This window comes from Malaclemys terrapin, chromosome 8 (assembly GCF_027887155.1).
Source record: "Malaclemys terrapin pileata isolate rMalTer1 chromosome 8, rMalTer1.hap1, whole genome shotgun sequence".
NCBI lineage: Eukaryota > Metazoa > Chordata > Testudines > Emydidae > Malaclemys > Malaclemys terrapin.
Genome location: NC_071512.1, coordinates 11,408,865 through 11,428,973, shown reverse-complemented (window position 1 = coordinate 11,428,973; position 20,109 = coordinate 11,408,865). Strand labels below are relative to the sequence as shown.

The window sequence follows — 20,109 nt, the reverse complement described above, 5'->3', positions numbered from 1 at the left end:
ATTGGAAAACTCATAGCTGCTTCTGCCTGTATTACAGTTCAGTTTCATCAAGGACTTCAGCAAGCTTTCAATATCCTCATGTTCTTAAAGGGTAGATGACTTGAGTGTGGCACAGAGAAAGAACATTCATGTCCTTGGTCTTGGTCTTTCAATATGAATTAATGTATTTCATACAAACAACAAATCAGTTTAAAAAAAAATATCAGAACTAGTAGGATAAGGCACCTCCCAAACCTCCATAGAGTAGACTAAAGCCTGCATAATCCTCGTCATTCACTCACCATGAGCCAAAGTTCAGACATACAATGCTTAGCTGCATCAATACAGAATTCAAACATCTATTGTGATATTGGAAATGTGTTAAATTCCTAGGGACAGATTCTGCTCTAAGTAACACCTAGTGCATCCCCACTGATTTTGGTAGGACTGCACCACTGGAATAAAGAACTGAAACACCTCAAGCCAGGCATTGTGATCCTTATGTGTGAGGGTTTAGTGCTGGCTGAAAGGTAAGGGGGGGAAATTGGCTATAACACAGTATGCTACTTTTTGTTTGCCCTCCCTTCCTCCCCCCCCACCAATCTCTTTACGACATCAGCCACTGCTAACACTTGTGCCATGTTATTCTCTGCATCTGATCAGCATAACTATGTAGACAGGTCATTTTGTAACGAAAGAGCCTAAGAAAGTGTTATGCCTGTAAAGCATGGAGGAATGTTTTATTTGTTCCTCATAAAACTAAAATGTCTGCCTCCTACAGTGGAGAACTGTTCTTGTAAGTGCTAAGCTCTCTTCCTTGGACAGGAAACTCATTTTGAAATTACAGTTTTCTAATGGTCCTTTAGGGAAGTTGAGGTAACTCACTTCCTTTTCAGGCACAGAAGGCAAGGAGAAAGCTTTGCTTTGGAGCAAAGGGCTGGGGGGTGAGGGGGAGGGGAGTGGGGATCTTTTCTTTTTGCTTCTCCCTGCTCCTCTGCCATCACTCCAACAAGAATCCAACAAGCTACAAGTGCACTGAAATAACCCACAGCACAGCAAAAGTAAGCTGCAAGGACATGTTCCTTCTTGAGCACTGATGCCCTCTCTGCCCTCCCCTCCCACATTGAATCTGAGCATTATCAATATTATAAATGTAACCAGCACAGGCAACAGAACCCATCTAGTAAAGATAGTAACTGAAGCCAGATCCAAATCAACACCTCCTCCAAACCTTAGGGGTCAAGAAGGTTCAAAATCTTTCCTGGACCCTAATAATTTGGCCAGAGTCATTCTCCTCTAACATCAGTTTTACACCAATTGTAAGTTGCAAGATTTCAACGTTTTCCACGATTTTAAGTGAAATGAAAATCTCTCCATAGGAAAATTACACAAATCTCTGAACTCTGGGGTGGGAGTTAACTATCCAGTTTGCATCTGAACTTTTAGGTCGGGCCCATCTCACATAGTAACCTGGGGATAGTGCACTTTTGTCAGTTACAAAATTTGAGTAATTAAAGAGATTTATTCCACTATCATAGAATCTACTGTAGTGCTTTATCATTCCTTGAATAAGAAAATTGTCCTAGAAGGTGTGATTTTTAAAACTAAATGAAGTTGTTAAATAAGGACTTGTTAAACTGAGGTTAGTTTTTTTTTTTTTTTTTTAAATAATTTTCAGCAAAACAACCCTTTTTCTGCAGTACTTTAAATGCTCACAACTTTTCCAAGTCCAAGTGCAATACAAAAAACCAATTAAACAAGAGAATGCTTTGAGTCCTTGCGGTACCTCAAGTACTGTGCAATGTAACAAAATTATTGTGCAGTTATATTGGGTTCTTCTCTCATACTGCTTACCAAAATATTAGCACAGTAAGTAAAAATAAAATAAAATAAAAGCATTAATAAGACTAAACCAATGGATTTTTTTGTTAACATAAAATCTTTTTAATTCCAAGATTGAAAGAAAGGAACACCAGCTCTTTCAGTTTGTCTTCCGAAAGAGAATGTCTCCGACAGGAGAGGACAAGATTATACAGTGAGTTGCTGCACTCAGCATCAGCTGTGTTTGTTATAGCATTTATGTATCTGAAAGCTAATGTTTTCAAATTCGGAAGACGGTCGGCTGTTGATGATCAAAACATGGTGATAACAGTTTTCTGTGACTTCAGAGTTCTCTGGATCATGTCGGGTGCCACCTTCCCGGTACACAAAGCAAACTCCTCTGCTGAAATGTCACTGAAGCCAGGAATTGAGGTGTAATCCTTCTTCACATGAGATATTACAGGAACTCTTCTGGGGCTGAAAATCCTTATGCATTTTAGGAACTTAATTGAGCGTTGCCCACTCTCAGTATCACAGATGTACTTCTTCAGCTTTTCAGCTGAATTGTCAACAGACGAATAAAACAGGAGTACCAACTAGCTACTTCGATTAGTTGTTATTGTTAACATCTTTGGCCCTGAGAAACTTTTGAATGGTTTCTTCTAAAAACTGAGTGTCTCTCTCAAGGAAAAACAGCAGTTCGTCCATTTTCTGAAAAGCAAAGAGAGTGCACAGTCTCTGGCTTTCAAGTATAGCCATTAGGTCAACGATTGGCTTGACATTTCATTGATAAAACACAATCTTCAGCATTAAACATTGGGTTTCATCTGACAGCACTCTCAAGTTCCTGCAATGAATATGGTGCCAAGTTGTCATACACCTCCATTTCTTCTTTAACAAAACTGTGCTGATATTGAAAGTGCTTTTCTTGGTACTGAATAGTAGTAAACCAGCTGTTCCATCTAGTTGCTACTGGGTCTGGTGCCATTGTTATACTGGGAACTTTCTGCATGAGGTAATTTAAGTACCTCATTTTCCTGTCCCCTGCCACATAGAACATTTGTGAGAAAGCTTTTACCAGTGAGCTGACATCCTCAAATGGCTTACAAAAAACTGTCCCCCACCAGATTGATTATGTGAGCAAAGCATGTTACATGGATGCTACCGGGAAACAGACCAGACATGAAGAAGCTTTCTTCATGTATGCGGCATATCCGTGTCAAACACAACCACATACAATTTCATAACTTTGCACAGTTTTGAATGACTGCTTGAGACACAGTGCTGTGATTTGTTTTCTGCAAGAAGTGCATGTCAGCAAGATAGGAAGACCCCTTCCCAGCACTGGCTTTCACCACTGGTGTGAATAAAATGTTAAGTACATAGCAGCCCTCGTCATCAGTCATTTCACTGAATACAACTGACACGTAGTTATCCTTCACTTTGTCCTTAAGTTTATTTCTCTCAGTGTGGTAGACATCTGTAAGATTTGCCTCTTGAAGCTGGGAACATCCTGGAATTGCACAACCATTCTTCACTCAAGTGTTTAGAAATTGGAATATTGAAGGATGGTCTGCTTTAGATAACAGTATGTTTGCAGCAGCTCATGTTAAGATACAGTCACGGACAATATCTAAGCACTCATGTTGTGCTATTGTGGTTGTGTTGAAACATGTTGAAAGTGTACACTGCATTTTTTGTGATTCTCCATGCAATGCAGCTTTTCTATTTAAATGCTTCTGTGATTGGATGAGTTGGTCTGAATTGTCGATTTCCTCTGATGGTCCAGAACAACATTGCATGTTTTGCAAAAGACTTTTCTTCCATCTTCCAATACCTGTCGAGGAAAATCTTTTACTCTCTCTTTTGCGGGTATATTTGCAATATGGGATCTTTGTCATGGCATTTTCTGGCAAAAATCGGACAATGCTCCCTTGACTCTCAGTGTGATCCAACATTTTTCATAGTCTTTGTCTGCTAAGGAATATTATGTGACAATGCAGGGTCAGACGTTTTATGCGTGAAATTACACAGGCGCATACTTGCGTAATTCCCTGAGGTGTACCCACTGTACTTCAGACTACATACAGCCCTGCTTGAACTGCTGCTACCTTGGGACTAGGCGATTAACAACCAAAGTAGGACATTTCCCAACAGACATGCTGGGGCAAAGCCCTGCTCTTTCAGAAAGTGCCACTAGATGTTTAGCAACACACTTTTAAAATAAAAGATGTAAAAATACTGCACAGCTATGATGACACACACAAATTGGGTATTTGTGCATACAAATGAGCATTTTTAGATGCCTACCTGGCCATTTGCACATACAAAAAATGGTTACTAACCTTCTGTAACTGTTGTTCTTCAAGATGTGCTGCACATGTCCATGGTGCATGGTAAATGCATGTGCAAATCTAAGCATGCAATTGCACAGGTAGAGATGGGCCTCCTCTTTTTGAACATCTAGCACTTAGTGTCCATGCAAAAGAGGCATGTGCTTAGTTTTTAAGGCTTTTCTGAAAGATCCACACACAAACTGCAGGATACTCCATTTATATACCTCACAAGACTTAAAAGCTGAGTCGACCCTGCTGGCTCAGTTTCACACCTCGTATTTCAAAGAGTCTAGGTCTTTCCAACCTGATGCTCAGCCTACTAAGCTATCCACTAGCATATATCCATTTTAAAAAAAAATACAGTCATTCTGAACAGTGCCATAGGCAGAATTTATGGGGAAGGCTAGAAAGGAGTCTAACATTTTCAACAAGTTCCTTCTTTTCCCCATAGATTTCAATGAGACAAAGGGCCAAATATGTTCGGCATCCCCAGATTTCAGTGCAATCACGGCAGTCGTTTACTGTGTGTTGATTAATAGGTAGCGCTCATCCTGCACAGATTCCAGACCTGCTAATGGCTGGTACACGATTACCGTCAGAGAGGTGGGACTCCCTTAAAAGGCAGCATATCAACAGAGAGAAATCAAAGAGGGCCCCAATCTCTGAAGAGGCAAGGCATAGAAACAGAGATTGACCCAACTGGAAGAACAACATAATTTTAGAGCAGTTTTCAAAAGCGAGGGTAAATAAACAGGACTGAGGCTTTCGCTAGATGTGCCACACCTTTATTCTAGTCATTTATTTACTCCAGCATTTTGTTTCCAGATGGATAGTTACTATAGCAACCCTTATGTAAAGAGTCATAGGATGCTGTAGATCTGAGATACACCTTCTAAAAGGATCGCATATCAAAATATTTATTTTGGAAAAAAAGGTTTCAGTCAGGAACACACAAGTATCAGGAGGTGTTTAACATTTAAGGGACTGATTCTGCAATCCTTAAGCAAGCTTAGGAGAGCTCTCTCATCCAGCGTCCCTCTGAAAATCGAGAGCTAATCAACATAAGGGTTAAAAAATAGATCTCTAGAACAGCGGTTTTCAACCAGGGGTCTGGGGACCCGGGGGGGGGGGGGGGACTGCGAGCAGGTTTTGGGGATCTGCCAAAATAAAGCAGAGAGGGGCCAGCATTAGACTCTCTGGAGCCCAGGACAGAAAACTGAAGCCTGAGCCCCACCACCTGGGGCCGAAGCTGAAGCCTGAGCAAATTAGCTTCGCGGGGCCCCATGCGGCAGGAGGCCCTGGGCAACTGCCCTGCTTGCTAGCCCCCAACGCCAGCCATGGCTTTTAATCTACTGGATATGCACAAAAAATTGTGGGCTGTGGAATTTTTATAGCGTGTTGGGGGGAAAGAGTCTCAACCTTTTTCTTTGAGACACCTGGTCTATCAGTCCCCCCCTCCCTTTTTAAAAAATATGTGTTATTGTAGTTGCAGATTTAAAAATAACATTGTTCCAGTAAAAGAACATCTGAGATAGGTGTATTGTTGGGGAAGAAAAGTGTAATGCAAGACACCAGTTTGGATATCATGTGACTCTGTTTTTAATGGTTGGTTATGAACAAAAAAGTGGAGTGCCTTTGGAGATAAGTTGTAATGTGAACATGTTGGTTTGTTTAATTTATATTTTGTCCATTAAGATTTTTAAAATAATTGGAAGAACGTGGAGTCTTGCAAGTTACAAAGATTTCTCGTAAATACAATCCAGCTAAGATGCTGTGTCCATGACTATCTGTATCATTTGTATCAGCTGAAAAAAATTCCCTTATAAATTTAGAACTGGGCAAACGGATTTGGGTAACAAAAACTGGTCTGAGCCTGTTCCTAAAACCTGAACTAATTTTTTTGGGCTATTGAGGTTTTTAAAAGTTCAGTTAAAAAAAAAAAGTTTTAAGCGAAAACAAAAGGCACCTCTGCACATAAGTCAGAGATAAGACCACAGGAAAAGCTGTTCTCGCAGCATTTCCTACTGAACCACAATCAAGTTGTATTAGAAATCTTCACAGAAAGCGTATTCTAGGGTGATTTTCCGAGTGAATTTTCATCCTAGAGGATTGGGATGAGTCTTTGACACTCAGCATTGCTCACCTCTTGGGCATTTCACAAAATTCTCTCTTGAAATAGTTTAATTTGTGTGTTCCACAAACCAGTTGTGTGCTTATACACTTTTCTTCACTATGGTGTTTCACTGTTCTGCCGTGGTCTAAAGAATTTAGGAACAAGCACTGAACTTTCTGAGGTTAAAATAAAACAAGTCACTGAAGTCCTAAATGAAACATGCACAGTAGCAACATTTGACCTGGATGAAAACCCATTTGATTCCATTCCCCTCCCTCTGGATGGTGGGTGGTTTCTATATTTTCATCTTCAACAAAAAATACTATTTCTCCTTATTGAATGTGAGTCTTTTAAAGTTTTTTCTGGTCTAAATGACAAAGCCTTTCCATTTGGCTGGCTTTCATGGTTCTAGCCTTGCTTTCCGAATGTGAATATGGCTGACAGGCCTGCTCTCCAAGTTCCTTGGATGAACGATTTTTCCTTTTGTTTGGTTTAAAATGATTTCTGCTGTATGGAAGCCTTTTGTCCACCTTCTCTTCAGGGAGATGAAATCATAGTTTTGCAAATTCAGCTTGTAACAGCTAACAGGTGACATGTTGAGACAAAGCCAATTTTTGAATAAAGGACTTCCAACGAAAAGAAGTCAGAGACTTTTGAAAATTGTTTGAAGCTTCTCTTCTAACCAAAGGAAAATTAAAAACAACACTGAGAAATCAAAGAAAAGTGAATGTTGGTGTAATCCCATTGAGAAAACATGTCTTTGCTACAAAGCCAAGAACATGACAAGGAATCTGTTTATTGTATTTCTGTAAATTAATCCTTCCATCAGCATTTTACTGAGTTCAGAATTGTTTTACATGGTTCCAGAAGGTTTTACCCCAATCAACCCCAATCAAGTATGATTGTTAAGAGTTTCCTGAATTCTTTCCCCCTACATATTCCAGTCAATCCCCCATGGAACCTCTAGTCTTAACAGCAACGGTAGAATCATTTAATAACTCTCTCCCTCACCCCCACCCCACATTCCTATACAACAATTCTCAGCCTTGACTCAAAGTCAGAGAAATCTGATGTAGTAAAAATCTATTAAAGGGATTTTTTTTTTTTTTTTAACTCTGTGCAAGCCTTGGTGTTCACCCACTAACCTCAACCCTCAACAAGGCAATCATAGTCTTAGGAACGTGATAAAAAACCTTCATGCACTGGCATCTGGGCTATATCAAAACTGGACCCTGTTGAGCAAAAACGTAACTCTGTCAAGTTATTGTAAGTTTTGTGAGGCAGATAACAGACTGATGTTTACATAAAATACAAGCTGAGGCCACAAAAGCCACTTCCACTTAAACCGTTCTGATCTGACTCAAACTTCTGTTCAGCTCTTTTCTCCTTTCTACACTCTTAAGCTATCCATTATTCGTTGTAAGCATCAATATCATTCAACTGTCGGGCTTTTTAAAGTTCCAGGTTAATCACTTAAAAAGGTGCAAGTAGTTCAGCTTTTAGGGCACTCTGACAGCGAATTCAAGCTTAAATGCAAATTGATATGCAATGTTCAGATCCTGCCTACAGAACAGTTCCTTTCCCTCACCTTGGCATATTCCTATTTAACTCAAACTAAAAAAAAATTTTTTTTTGCAGTGGTGTTTCCTCTCCCTAGTAGTTTACACTTACTCTCAACAGTTTACATATGTTTAAAAAAATGTATTCAAACATGATTAACCTAACTGCTGCCAGACGTTACTTGATCGAGTACAGCAGTATGTTTTGGCCTAGCTGGTTCAGACTACAGAGGACTACTAATGTCTTAAGACTTGGTCTTGGTTTAGCCTTTGACCTTTGCAGGCATATGTAATAAACCTGCATTTAGACACACACACACACACGTAGATGCCAATCATCCATTGAAGCCCTAAGTTTGGGGAAACAGCGAATGCCAGTGGCATTAGTAATGAAAGAAAAGCAGGTGACCTCATACTGAATGTCTGGTTTTTGGCTCAATTTATGTCAAAGGGAGAGTTTCCGTATTCTGTGTTTGAGCAGAAAGAGAGGATGCATGGAATATGTGTGTGTACAGAGGGTGTGCGTATCTGTGCTGTGATAACGTGAAAGCATGCTAGGCATAGCAAGGCATTGGTGCATAGTAAGATCATAAGTCAACCCTCAAGACTTCACTAATCTAACAGAGTTCTTACAGCTATAAAGTCAAGATTTATCTAGCTAAGTCTAATAATATTTTTACTGCTTTGCTCTGAGTTTCATACCATTCTTCACACCATAGTATCTGCTACACTTCAGTTAGCCATTGCCTCTAAGATTAAAAAGAAACTAGATCTAATGATTGAGAATATTTTGATTTTTAATAATAAAAAAGTGATTTTATCCCATCATCCTTTCCATGCCCCAAATCTTTTCTGTATCAAAAGATACTCTTCTTGGAGGCCATAATAAGCACAAATTTTTGCACTCGGTACATCTTTGTATGTTATTCTGAAAGTGAATGTTAATGTGGTTATACAGTATTGTTTTGTCCTGCTCATCTCATACAATCAGTGCAGTGGTGACGATGTAGCATATTTAAGCCAACACTGCCACAATTGGTCTCTCTCTCCATTTGAGTTAAGTTGCAAACTTCCACATTTTACTACTTTGGGTGTTCTTCTGGTGGTACATCACCTTGATTTCTTTTCTTCTAAATGAAGTTGGTGCTCATGGTAAGCAAGTGCTGGACTGATAGGCCCAGAGACTGGAGTCTTCTGACTAAACTCAGGGGACTAGTCAGCTCTTAGTGTGGAGGGAGTAAAGCCCAGGGTCACTGTAGCTCAAAGGGGCTTGGACAACATTGTTGGAGAAGGAAAATGATTAGAAGAAGTTTTTTCAAGACCAGAATCCTAGATCTGAAAACTTTGAGAAAGTTTGGCTAGAAATCCAGATACAAACTGTGCAACTGTCCTTTTTCTCTATGATGTGACCAAAAGTCCAAGTCTGAACATCTCAAACTTTGATGGAGGATTCAGAAATTGAACCAACATTCTGACCTGAACCTCAAAGTTAGGGCCTCTCATCATGATGATGATCTGGATCCCCAACCATTGAACAAGGCACTCTCAAATTTTGGGTAAATTCACAACCAGATTTCAACTTTGCAGATCAAATCCATCTGCCATTAAAAAGTTTTCATGATCACAGACCTTCAAGAAAGTGGAGGAGATGCAGCAATAGGTTTGGGAGCCTTCACAATGTGGGCCAGCGAAGAACTTCATCTGCACAAAAGTACAGGCAATTCTTCCACACACAAGAATTAAATATGCTTGCTTCTCTAACAGGTTTTGGACTTTACTGATTCAGAAATACTTTTATTTCACTTGACTTCTTCAAAATACTTTATCAACATTAACAAGACCTTTGTGAGTATTACCCCCTATTTTAAAAGGTGGGGAAGCTGGGGTTACTGTAACATCTTCATTCAATGTGTGCCATAAGAGAGATTAAAACTCGGATGTTCTAGTCTTGTGTTCAGATTACATTTCTCTCTGGCAGCCTAATGTGGGGTTCAAGATCACAAATTAAAATATGTTGCCCGGACAGAGTTTAAATATTGACTCATTCAGAGCAAATTCATTTGGGAAAATGACATGCTGACTTAAAAGAAGTTGCATTTGCATAAACTGTCATTCTGATGGCAAATTTAACTTGTGAAGAGGAGCTGTCTAGCCATCAGCTGAAGTGTGTACACACCTTTGCATAATCCCATATGTGTATACTAAATGAGATTCAGAAAAAAGAGTTTGTCCTCTCAGGCCTTGGCTACACTTACCAGCTAGTTCGACGGCTGGAAATCGAAGTTCTGGGTTCGACTTATCGCGTCTAGTCTGGACGCGATAAGTCGAACCCGGAAGTGCTTGCCGTCGACTGCGGTACTCCAGCTCGGCGAAAGGAGTACCGCGGAGTCGACGGGGGAGCCTGCCTGCCGCGTGTGGACCAAGGTAAGTTCGAACTAAGGTACTTCGACTTCAGCTACGTTATTCATGTAGCTGAAGTTGCGTACCTTAGTTCGAATTAGGGGGGGTAGTGTAGACCAAGCCTCAGTCACAAGTCAAAGCCTGCATGTGGCTTAGTCCTGGGCACTGCCCTCCAAAGGCAGGAAGTGTAGAATAAAGGAAACGTTTACACAGTTCACAACAATGGATGGCCTCCTTCTTCCCACTCCTCGGTCCTGGGATGTCAGTCCCAAATGGGGAGGGGGTGAAAAGAGGCACCACAAACTGTACGAAACGATGGTTTTTGATTTCTCTCAATAGTAAGAGATACCCTTTTTCCAAGATCAGGCAGGGTTTTAGAACAGAAAAAAAGAATGTAAAGCAAAATATACCAGTTTTCATTTTGTGTTGAAGTTTTATGGGGTGGGGGGAGGGAAGAGAAGGCAAGTAATAAATGTGATACTACCACTAAAATAAATAAATATCAACTTCTGCTGCTGTCAATATCATGATTTATAGACTCAAGGAGGTAAATATTAACCAAGGCTAATATTTATGAAGGGAGGAAATAAATCACAATGATTGAAATCAGAAGGCAGCCAACCATATGTATTGTCCCATACACTGTTCCAAAAAGATAAATCAAAATCTGGTTTGTGATGGGTAAGTTAATACTTTGAACTATAGCTTTGTTTACTAGCATTTTCCATTGTGTACTATGACGGTTTAGTACATGAAACCGTTTTGTTTTCATTATTTTACTTAACAGTCCAAACTACACACTGTTCTGGGAAGCTGAAATTAACTATTCCTGTGTGTTAAGTTAAGCATGTGCACAAGTGTTTACAGGATCGGCGCCAAAGTGAGCAAAGCTTATAGGAGAAAGGAAATGCTTCATTTATATAGGTCGGAAGCACTCTGATTCATGCATTTATAGGGCTGGAAGGGAAGACTGTTAAACATTTAATTGATAACATTACAAAGTTTTAAAGTTAAACAGGCACATTTTACAAGTATAAAGCTTTCTAAAGTAACTGTGACAGTCTCACCTCTGCTATGGAGGATGGCACAGAACCAACACAGAAAGTGGAATGTTACAAAGAAGCTTTGCCACTACAGTTCTTTAGCGAGCCCATGGCTGGCACTGGTACAACTCAGTGTAAGAGACACCATCAACTTAAAAAAAAACACATCTGTCTGTGAATGTTTACAAAGGACAGCTAAGGTTACTAGAGCTTAAGGGAGGAAGATGGCAACCTTCATCCACTCCTCTGTTAAGTGCTTCAGCATGACCAATGTCACCAACGTGGTGTCTGAATGCCGATCAGTGGCCTCGTGGCCTAAAAAGCAACCATCTCAAACAAAATGGCCCTTTTTAGGGCAAACATCAAAAAAGGACATCAACCTTTAATGGTGCTTTTCTAGTTGCAATACAAAAAAGAACTCAAAGAAGCTAGAGGAACACATTTTTCTTTTTCAGTTTGTTCGCACTGTGCATTAGACAGCACTTAGTGTATGATTAGCGACACTGTTTCCCCTGAATTCTCAGTTTTTCCCATTCTGAAGGAAGCACGCGGACCCTAGAAGTCTCTTAAGTTGATCATGCTTAAGTCTAGCCTTGGCGTGCATGGCTTATGCCAGAATCAATCAGATCACAGCAGAGCCAAAAATGGGATCATTTCTTAAAAGTTGCCTGTTTGAATGGAAGAAAATGTATCATGCTAGAGATAAAAATGTTTTAACTGTTTCAAAAGAACAGTCAATGGATAATTTTACCCCTCAGGTGCTACAATTAACAATAACCTGTAGAAAACTTGGAACTCCAGTCTGCTTCTAAACAGCTGATTTATTTATTTATTTATTGTGGAATGCTAGGCTACCCACTTTCTCTCCCCACCCCCAGAAAAAAGTTCACTGGGGCATTTGCTTTGAAAAATAAAATATATTTAAGTTGTATTCCTATTTTATGAGCCTGTGTAGTTTTTGAGCAGCAAGCAGAACACAAGAGGTGAACAGCAGTTCAAGTTAATGAATTTGGACATCATACAAAGTGTTCATTTGGGGCGAGCAGTTAAATGTATTGGACTTGAACATGATTTATTTTTCAGTCAGTCAATGGCCTGGAATAGTTTTCCACATCTAAAATGAATCAAGAAGACACAGCAGGCAACTGACTTGGAGTACCTGAAACTCCACTGAGAAATTCTACTGATGTCATAACCATGAGAACAAAGCTCAAGTCACCAGAACCCCAGAGATGGAATTTTAGCTCTGGAATTCAGAAGGTACTTGTTTTATATTTTAACAAAATACATGGACAGATAATAAAATCCAGTCAAGAAAAAAAAATAATGGAAAAAACAGACATTTCAAGTTCTCTCCTACCTGACTTCGGTAAGTGCAGAACAAACATAAATCTAAAGGTCTGATTTTTTTTCTGTATTCCTGTTCTCCTGCTGTTTTATACACTTCTCCCTCTCTTCATATGGTGTGACATTTTGGCAACTGAAATTTGTTTTCTGTGTAGAGGAGCCAGTTAACAAAAAAAAATCACCTAGGACTGTTTCTTGCTGCCTTTAAAGCATGCACGGGAGATTTCTGTTTTCCTTTTTGAGGGTCAAGGAATGTCTTTCTGTTTCTGTCAAAATACTCATAATATACAGACGTAACAACTCCTGCAAATTATGGGCCCGAAGGAAAAATACGTGGTTGGGTGTAGGCTAGGCCAGTTCAAGAACATCATCATTTCAATGGGGCTCCTGCCTGAGAGACCCAAGATTCAATATGTGACTTCTTGGACTGCCATAATCTCTTATGCCAAGACAACTGGAGGCATGGGTATTCCAGAACTAGTGTGCTAGTTTACAGAGGAAATTGGGGGCATGGTGGATTGTAGTTTCCTGCTAAAGAGGATAAGGGAGAGAAGCCAGCAACATGCCACCCCCAGTGCCACGATAAGGTGAGGAGACTCCTCAAGGATTTTAAGATTATTACCATCACATGAACCAGTCTGTAATCCACATAACTGGCTCTGGAGCATGAACAAGCATTTTGGATGTCCTGACCTAGCTCCCCGGCATATTTGGCAGCACTGTGTGAACTAGCCTGGATCGCAGGAGGGGATGTCACAAACATGAATGACAAAATGATGATGTGAGATGCTGAAGTATCCATGTAGAACTGATGTACTCATTTCATATCGTAGCTTTAGTGTGTGGCTGGTGTGTTCACAGCCATGTGCCTCAGACCCTTTGGCAAAATAAATATATGCCTGCACCTCCTCCTTCTCCCACTCATGCTTTAGCCTCTGGTGCATTGTAGATGTTATGCATTATTTCCTTGAAAGAAATGCACAATAAAGATGTGCATTAAGGATGTTCGTAGAAACCTATGTAGGTTGGATGTGCTGACAAGCACAAGTATTTTGTGAATCAACTTTTAGAGTAGTGAAGGGATCATTCCTTTTTCCTGTCTTTTTTACTGCAGAAAAATAAAGGCTGCATGGAAGATGTACCCGATAGCCTTTGCAAAGGAGCTGCTAGAACACTCATGGTACATTTTCTATCCCTCAAGTTGAAAAATGGCATATCAAAATTACATGTTTTTCAGCTCAAAGTAGGGGCCATATTCTTTCTTGTTAGTGGCAGTGTGGTAATGCTCAGAAAGTTTGTGTGTGTAAGTAATGAAAGACGGAAAACAAAATATAGGTTGGGAAGCATCAAGATAGGGACAGAAAAAAAAGGATGCAAATACAGTGTGTCAGTACAGTATGTCTGGGGGTGAAGTGCTAATACAAACATGGTAAAACTAAATCCTTCAAGGTGCCAAGGGGATAAAGAATAACTCTTAACTAGAGTTGAACCTGAATCAGAACCCTAAACCTAAATAGCTGTGAACTTTAGGAAATTCAAAGCACAGACTGAACCTTGTAGCTGAGGCCTCCTCTCTGCAGTAGGCCAAACCAAAACCTCAGATCTGAGCATCCAAATTTTGGGCAAGTTCAGATCTAACTCCAAAATTAGACTTCACAGCTTGGGCCCATGTCTACTGTGCTCTTAACCAGTCTGAGTGCTAAAGGATTGAAATAAGAGCCGTAATCTGTATGTACAAAACCTAATCTCAAAATTCCATTAGCCTTTTCTCTTGACTGTCGCCGTGTCCTCTTTATACAATACCACTGGCTGAAAGCTAATGGGGCATTTCTAGACATTCCATTTAACTGAAAAGCTCTTTAGTGGCAACGAACTTTTTTGTTTTATATTTCTCTTCTACTTTTCAGCAGACAACACTAACTACCTTTAACCTAGAAGGGGTATACCAATCATAAAGTTTGTAAAGTTCTCAGAACATCCAACAGAGTACAAGAACAGCCATATCTGATACAAATAGAAATGGCAGAAACAGGACTGTTACAATTCAAAGGGGAGAAGAAATGTTAGCGATTAGGTAACAAAAACTACCTCATGGAGCAAGAAGAGATACAAAACTACAGCAAAAGAATTCTAACGCTCCCTGCACAATCCTTAGTGTAGAGAATATAGTTGCTTTGGAATAAACTGGTCTATCTCCTATATGTTTATATGGTTTTTTAAATGTAAAGGTAATTTACATGAGCATACAAGAAATTCAACATACTTCAATTTCCCTCTCCCCCCTCCTTCTAGGATCACTTCTTTGGGAGCTGGGCTTTTATCCCCTGCAATCAGGTTTCCCAGAATGCACAGATGTTAAAGAAACATTCTTCCTTTCCCATTCTCTTCTCCATTGCCTAAGCTATCCCTGCCCTGGAAAGCCTTTAAGTCAAGCATTTAAATGGTAACATGTGCTGCTCATTAGCACTACCTCAAGCACACCTGTATTGCTCTGCTTAAAAGGACAACATTCAAAGCTCTTTCTTCTTAAGGGACATTTCAGCTGGGGGTGCTCAGGTGAAGCCTCAATGGAGGGAGTGGGGGGATTTCATTTCAAAGGGAATCCACAGAGTTTAAGAGCTCTTTTAAAGAAGAAATCCAGCAAAAAAAAGAAGACAATCAATCTGCAAGAAAATATAGAAAGGCAGGGAAGGTTTGGTGGCTGGCAGAAAAACAAAGTAATTGAAATAGTTTCTATGCACGTGAATCAGGCTGACTACCAATAACTCCTTAAATTACTAGTTCTTATATGTCTTCAATTCTCAGAGGTTAGCAAGCAATATGCCAAATGACTCACCAGTAAAAAAACAGGCAAACAACTATGGGCTGTGCAAACGGAAGTACTAATAAACAGAAGCCACAGAAAATTGTTCTAATACCACGTAAAAGGCTGGTAGAAAGAAGACACATTAGTACTATCATGCTCCATTCTTGCAAAGAAATGACTGAGATGCAAAAAGTACCCAGAATGCTCCCAGGAGTCAGGAACTTACAGCTGGGGGGGCTAGTACAATTATATCTATACTCTCTGAAGGAGGATTCCAATAAGAGATATAAAATTCTAGTAGGAATGAAAAGAAAATTGACAGAACTACTTAAGGTAGTCCAAAATATTATAAAAAGCTTAAAATATAAACCCAGATAACATTTTAGTGGGTTTATTTTTAGCATATAAAAGCAAGTTGATAGTATGAACATACAGTGTTACACACCCATTTAGTTTGGACACCTGATAGCCCTGTTGTGCCAACCGGAATGTAACCAGTAGCAAAGTTTGCGTCAAGTGTGGCAAATCAAGAAAAAATAATGCTATAAAACTATTCTATAAACACACATTCAATGGGAGGTAACTGAAGGATTCTGGCAGCATATGTTGTCTTTTGAATATGAATTAACACACATTGCCCATGTGATATCTATTCAGTTTTTTAAATATACATTAAATTTATCCTTAAAAGTGCAGCAACAATTACAACTCTAACAGACCTGTACTATTAGCTATTTAATTAAATGAACCACTGGCTGACAAAATCACCCATCAATCTGCTAAGCGTCTTTTTTGAAAATTATGTTCTAAAGAGAGACTGAATTCTCCAAGAGGCAGGCCGAAAAGTCAGGTCTACAATTGATATTTTGGTCAACAGACATGCCTCAGAACGGTTGTCTGCTACTAAAGGAGGAACAATGTAGAGTGAACGTTTTGAATTTGATGTGTTGTAAGTTCCTTTTGAGGTTTAAAAAAAGAAAAACCACACTGAAGTAGAATGCTTTTAGACTTCACTCACTGTCTCCTACCTCCAGCATCTGCTGTGGCAGTGTCTGTAGCTGCTCTGAGATCACCACAAGCAGGAGTAGTCTTGGTGGTGAGAGCGACATCAATTTAACTTAAAAAACAAAATACAAAAAAAAACAAAAAACAGGCTTAAGTCACATGCTTTACTGCATGCTGCAAGGTTCATGAAAAGGCAGTTAAATTAATTCCTCCACCTCTTGCCCAATTGATCAAGTGAATTATAGAGATGGCATACCTTCCTCCAAAGCATCAGCCGTTGACCACTCGCAGAGGACCAAATAAAGCAATTACTATGTGGAAGTGTTGACAGAGAGAGATGAGACTCAAAGCAGGATTTTCATTTGCCCTTACTGCTAGTAATTCAGAGCTCTTGCACCAAGTTGGCTCTGCTGAATCTTGATTCTTGTTGAAGCTTCTAACCCATGTGCACAGGATCCATAAACCAATCTGAGCACGTGGTTTATTCCTGATTATTTAAATTCAGTGTAAAACGTCAAATTTATTAGCCCTAAAAACCTGAAACCATTACATTTAAGATTCATTTCAAGTTAATGCCAGAGGGAGAATGATTTTAGAAGCAAATGTGAAACTTCTAAGACTTGTAGGACAGGGAGGATTGTCTTGTAGGTAAGGAACTGCACTTGGATTTAGGAGATCCAGAGTCTATTTCCAGTTCTGCCTCATCCTATGAAACCACAGAAAAGTTATGTAATCTCTGTGCAACTCAAAATCCTAATCTGTAAAATGGGGAAAATAACACTTCCCTACCCCACCAAGGCATTGTGAGGATAATTTAATTGCTTCTAAGGTCCTTGTGAACTCCAATGATGGGAGCAATAGAAAGACTATAAATGAAAATAAGCTGTGCAGATTTGGTGCAGCTGGACAGAGTGCACAAGCACAAGTTTGCTGATGAAGTCTAACAGTAAAGCACATGTCTCAACTTCATAATCAGCAAAAATGAGCAGTTCACCTCCAAAAAGGATTGAATTTGGAAGTTAAGATACATCTCATGTTTGTACAATGCGGGGGGAGGGATAGCTCAGTGGTTTGAGCACTGGCCTGCTAGACCCAGGATTGTGAGTTCACTCCTTGAGGGGGCCATTTAGGGAACTGGGGTAAAAATCTGTCTGGAGATTGGTCCTGCTTTGAGCAGGGGGTTGGACTGGATGACCTCCTGAGGTCCTTCCAACCCTGATATTCTATGATAAACATGGAAGAAGACAAGTTCTCTGCCCAAAAGAGCTTACATTCTAACAGACAAATACAACATGAACAAAAAGATTAGGTGCAAGAGTGGGAGCAAACAGGAGTACAGCACTGAGGGTTCAATTAACACTCACTGAGGTCCATGAGAATCCCTTAGAAAGGCTATACGCAAGATGAGGATTTTATAACAGTCACTAAAAACAGGATTGGGGACTTCAACAGCAGAGTCCAGGGAAGAGGTAGGGACGGTTTTATGGCCTGCAGCATGCAGGGGGTCAGACCAGATGATCATAATGGTCCCTTCTGACCTTAAAGTCTATGAGACTAAACCAAAACGCTGGATTGGAATGTCATCAAAATAAGGAAACTTTGATCTAGGTCTGGACCTGGTAGTTCGGGCCAATAGGTACTACCAAACTAGATCTTATTTTAGCCATTCATAAATCAGGAAAGCCATTTTTTTCCTGATTGCTTGTATAGTGTAGGAATTCATTCTCAACGCTGCTATTTTGAATTGTTCTATTAAACTTACCAGTAAGGTATTCGAGTACAGCAGCCATGTACACAGGGGCACCAACACCAATTCTGTACTTCGGGTGACCTTTCTTAATGTAACGTAGCATTCTTCCTACAGGGAATATGACGCCAGCCTTCGCTGAGCGGGAAGTCTTGGTTGACTTCTTCTTTCCACCCCTGCTGGACATTTTGTCTATATTGGGTCTAGAACAGTACACTGTAAACAAAGGAAAAGATAAGGTTACCAGTAAGGAATACAACACTTGTGCTTTCAGATAACTATTGTACTCTTTCCATGGATGCCAGAATAACTCATTTTTTCCATCAGTGACAAAATCAACAGATTTTTTGACTGCTAAAATGTCATATGCTGAACTGTTACTTTGAAGTTGGCATTTGAAAGTTGTATCAGAAGTGCCTACAACATATCCACATAAGGTTTTACAAGTTGTTCTGTAGTGGATACTCCTTAAAAATGGTGACGTTTACTTGCCATAACTTTGTTTATAATACAAAATGTGTGATCCAGAGATTGGCTGGTGAGAAATCAGACCTATCAATATTTACATTCATCTAGAGCGTCCTCTCATCCTTGAAGATCCTAAAGGATTTTACCATAGATAAAAATCACTGAATGCTGCCATCTCTGAGGTGGATCATGGCAGTCATAGTAAAACAGGGCTTGAGAGTGAAGGGAGGGAAAATTTTGATCAAAGACACTGAGCAAACCTCTACTCTGATGGAAAAAGCCATTGGCTAGATTTTCAAACTACAGTATATAATTGTGCTGCTAATGTGCAGGTGCAATTACCAGAATTGTGTGTGTGTGTGCACAAAACTGGATAACTGCCTGCACTAATGCCTATCCAGATTAAATTATTGTAAAGGCCAGATATACAAGCAACAGATGTCTAGGTATAAAGGGTCCTACCTCAGCACAGATCAGCAGTTCTCAAACTGTGGGTCACGACCCCGTTTTAATGGGGTCGCCAGGGCTGGCGTTAGATTTGCTGGGTCCCAGGTCTGAAGCCAAAGTCCACGCCTCACCACCCAAAGGGCTTCATCCTTGGGTGGCAGGAGTCAGGCTTCGGCTTCAGCCCTGGGCGGCAGGGCTCGGGTTACAACTCCCCATCCCAGGGCTGAAACCCTCAAGCTTTGGCCCCTCCCCAGGACGGCAGGGCTTGGCCTTTGACCCCACCGTACGGGGCGGTGGGGCTCAGGCATCAGTCTGATTCTCTTCTCCCCCTCCCCCCCCGCCCCGCTATATACTATATACATATAGTAATGAGATTTTTTTTTTCCTCAGAAAGGAGATTCAGTTTTAAAAAAATATTTTATTAGACAGAGGGAAACCTATGGTGTATTAGCAATAGAGCCCCTAGTCCTTCCATCTGCTGCCCCAAATCCAGTCTGGCACAAATGAGCACCCTTTAGACAGGTTTTTCAGTGCAATTTTTTCTCTCCTTTTTTCACAGTTTGAGTTTATTTTTCACTCTGCCAATTCTCTGCTCCATTTTTCATTCTGTTAATCTGCTGGATTATTTATTTCTGTGCAATCTCTTTACAGTGGAACACAAACCTAATAACATGCGTGTCAAACTTGTGAACACACAATGACTGAGTTCAAAATTAGGCAAAATAGGTTCACGCAACCATATTTTTAAATTCTGCAACTTTGGCTATATGACTTCTGATGTGTGCTGACATACCTTGCAGACTTTCACATCTCAACTAGTCACTGAGCTCCAGATTGCATCAGTCTCAAATCAGGATTACTTCTTATGACTAAGACCTTATTTTAAACACCTAATGAGCATTCCCTTTCCCTCCCCCTTTCACAGAGGGCTCTATTACTCAACAATTCAATACCTGCATGAAAGACTGTGTGAAATCAATGAGTGTTTTATTGCTTGCTGAAGGCAAACAGAATCTAGCTCTAGACTATTCACTTGGA

The 20,109-nt window shown here is 40.1% G+C and overlaps 1 protein-coding gene across 5 annotated transcripts in view; it reads right to left on the bottom strand.

The window, feature by feature from the left end:
* The window catches only part of LOC128842392 (core histone macro-H2A.1), a 73,069-nt gene that overhangs the window by 36,740 nt on the left and 16,220 nt on the right, over nucleotides 1–20,109 (bottom strand). For all 5 annotated transcript variants that reach the window (XM_054038368.1, XM_054038367.1, XM_054038370.1 and 2 more), the window contains exon 2: nucleotides 18,172–18,372. In XM_054038368.1, the coding sequence (XP_053894343.1) occupies nucleotides 18,172–18,343 (172 nt within the window). In that variant the 5' untranslated portion in view covers nucleotides 18,344–18,372. The remainder of the gene's footprint in view (nucleotides 1–18,171; nucleotides 18,373–20,109) is intronic.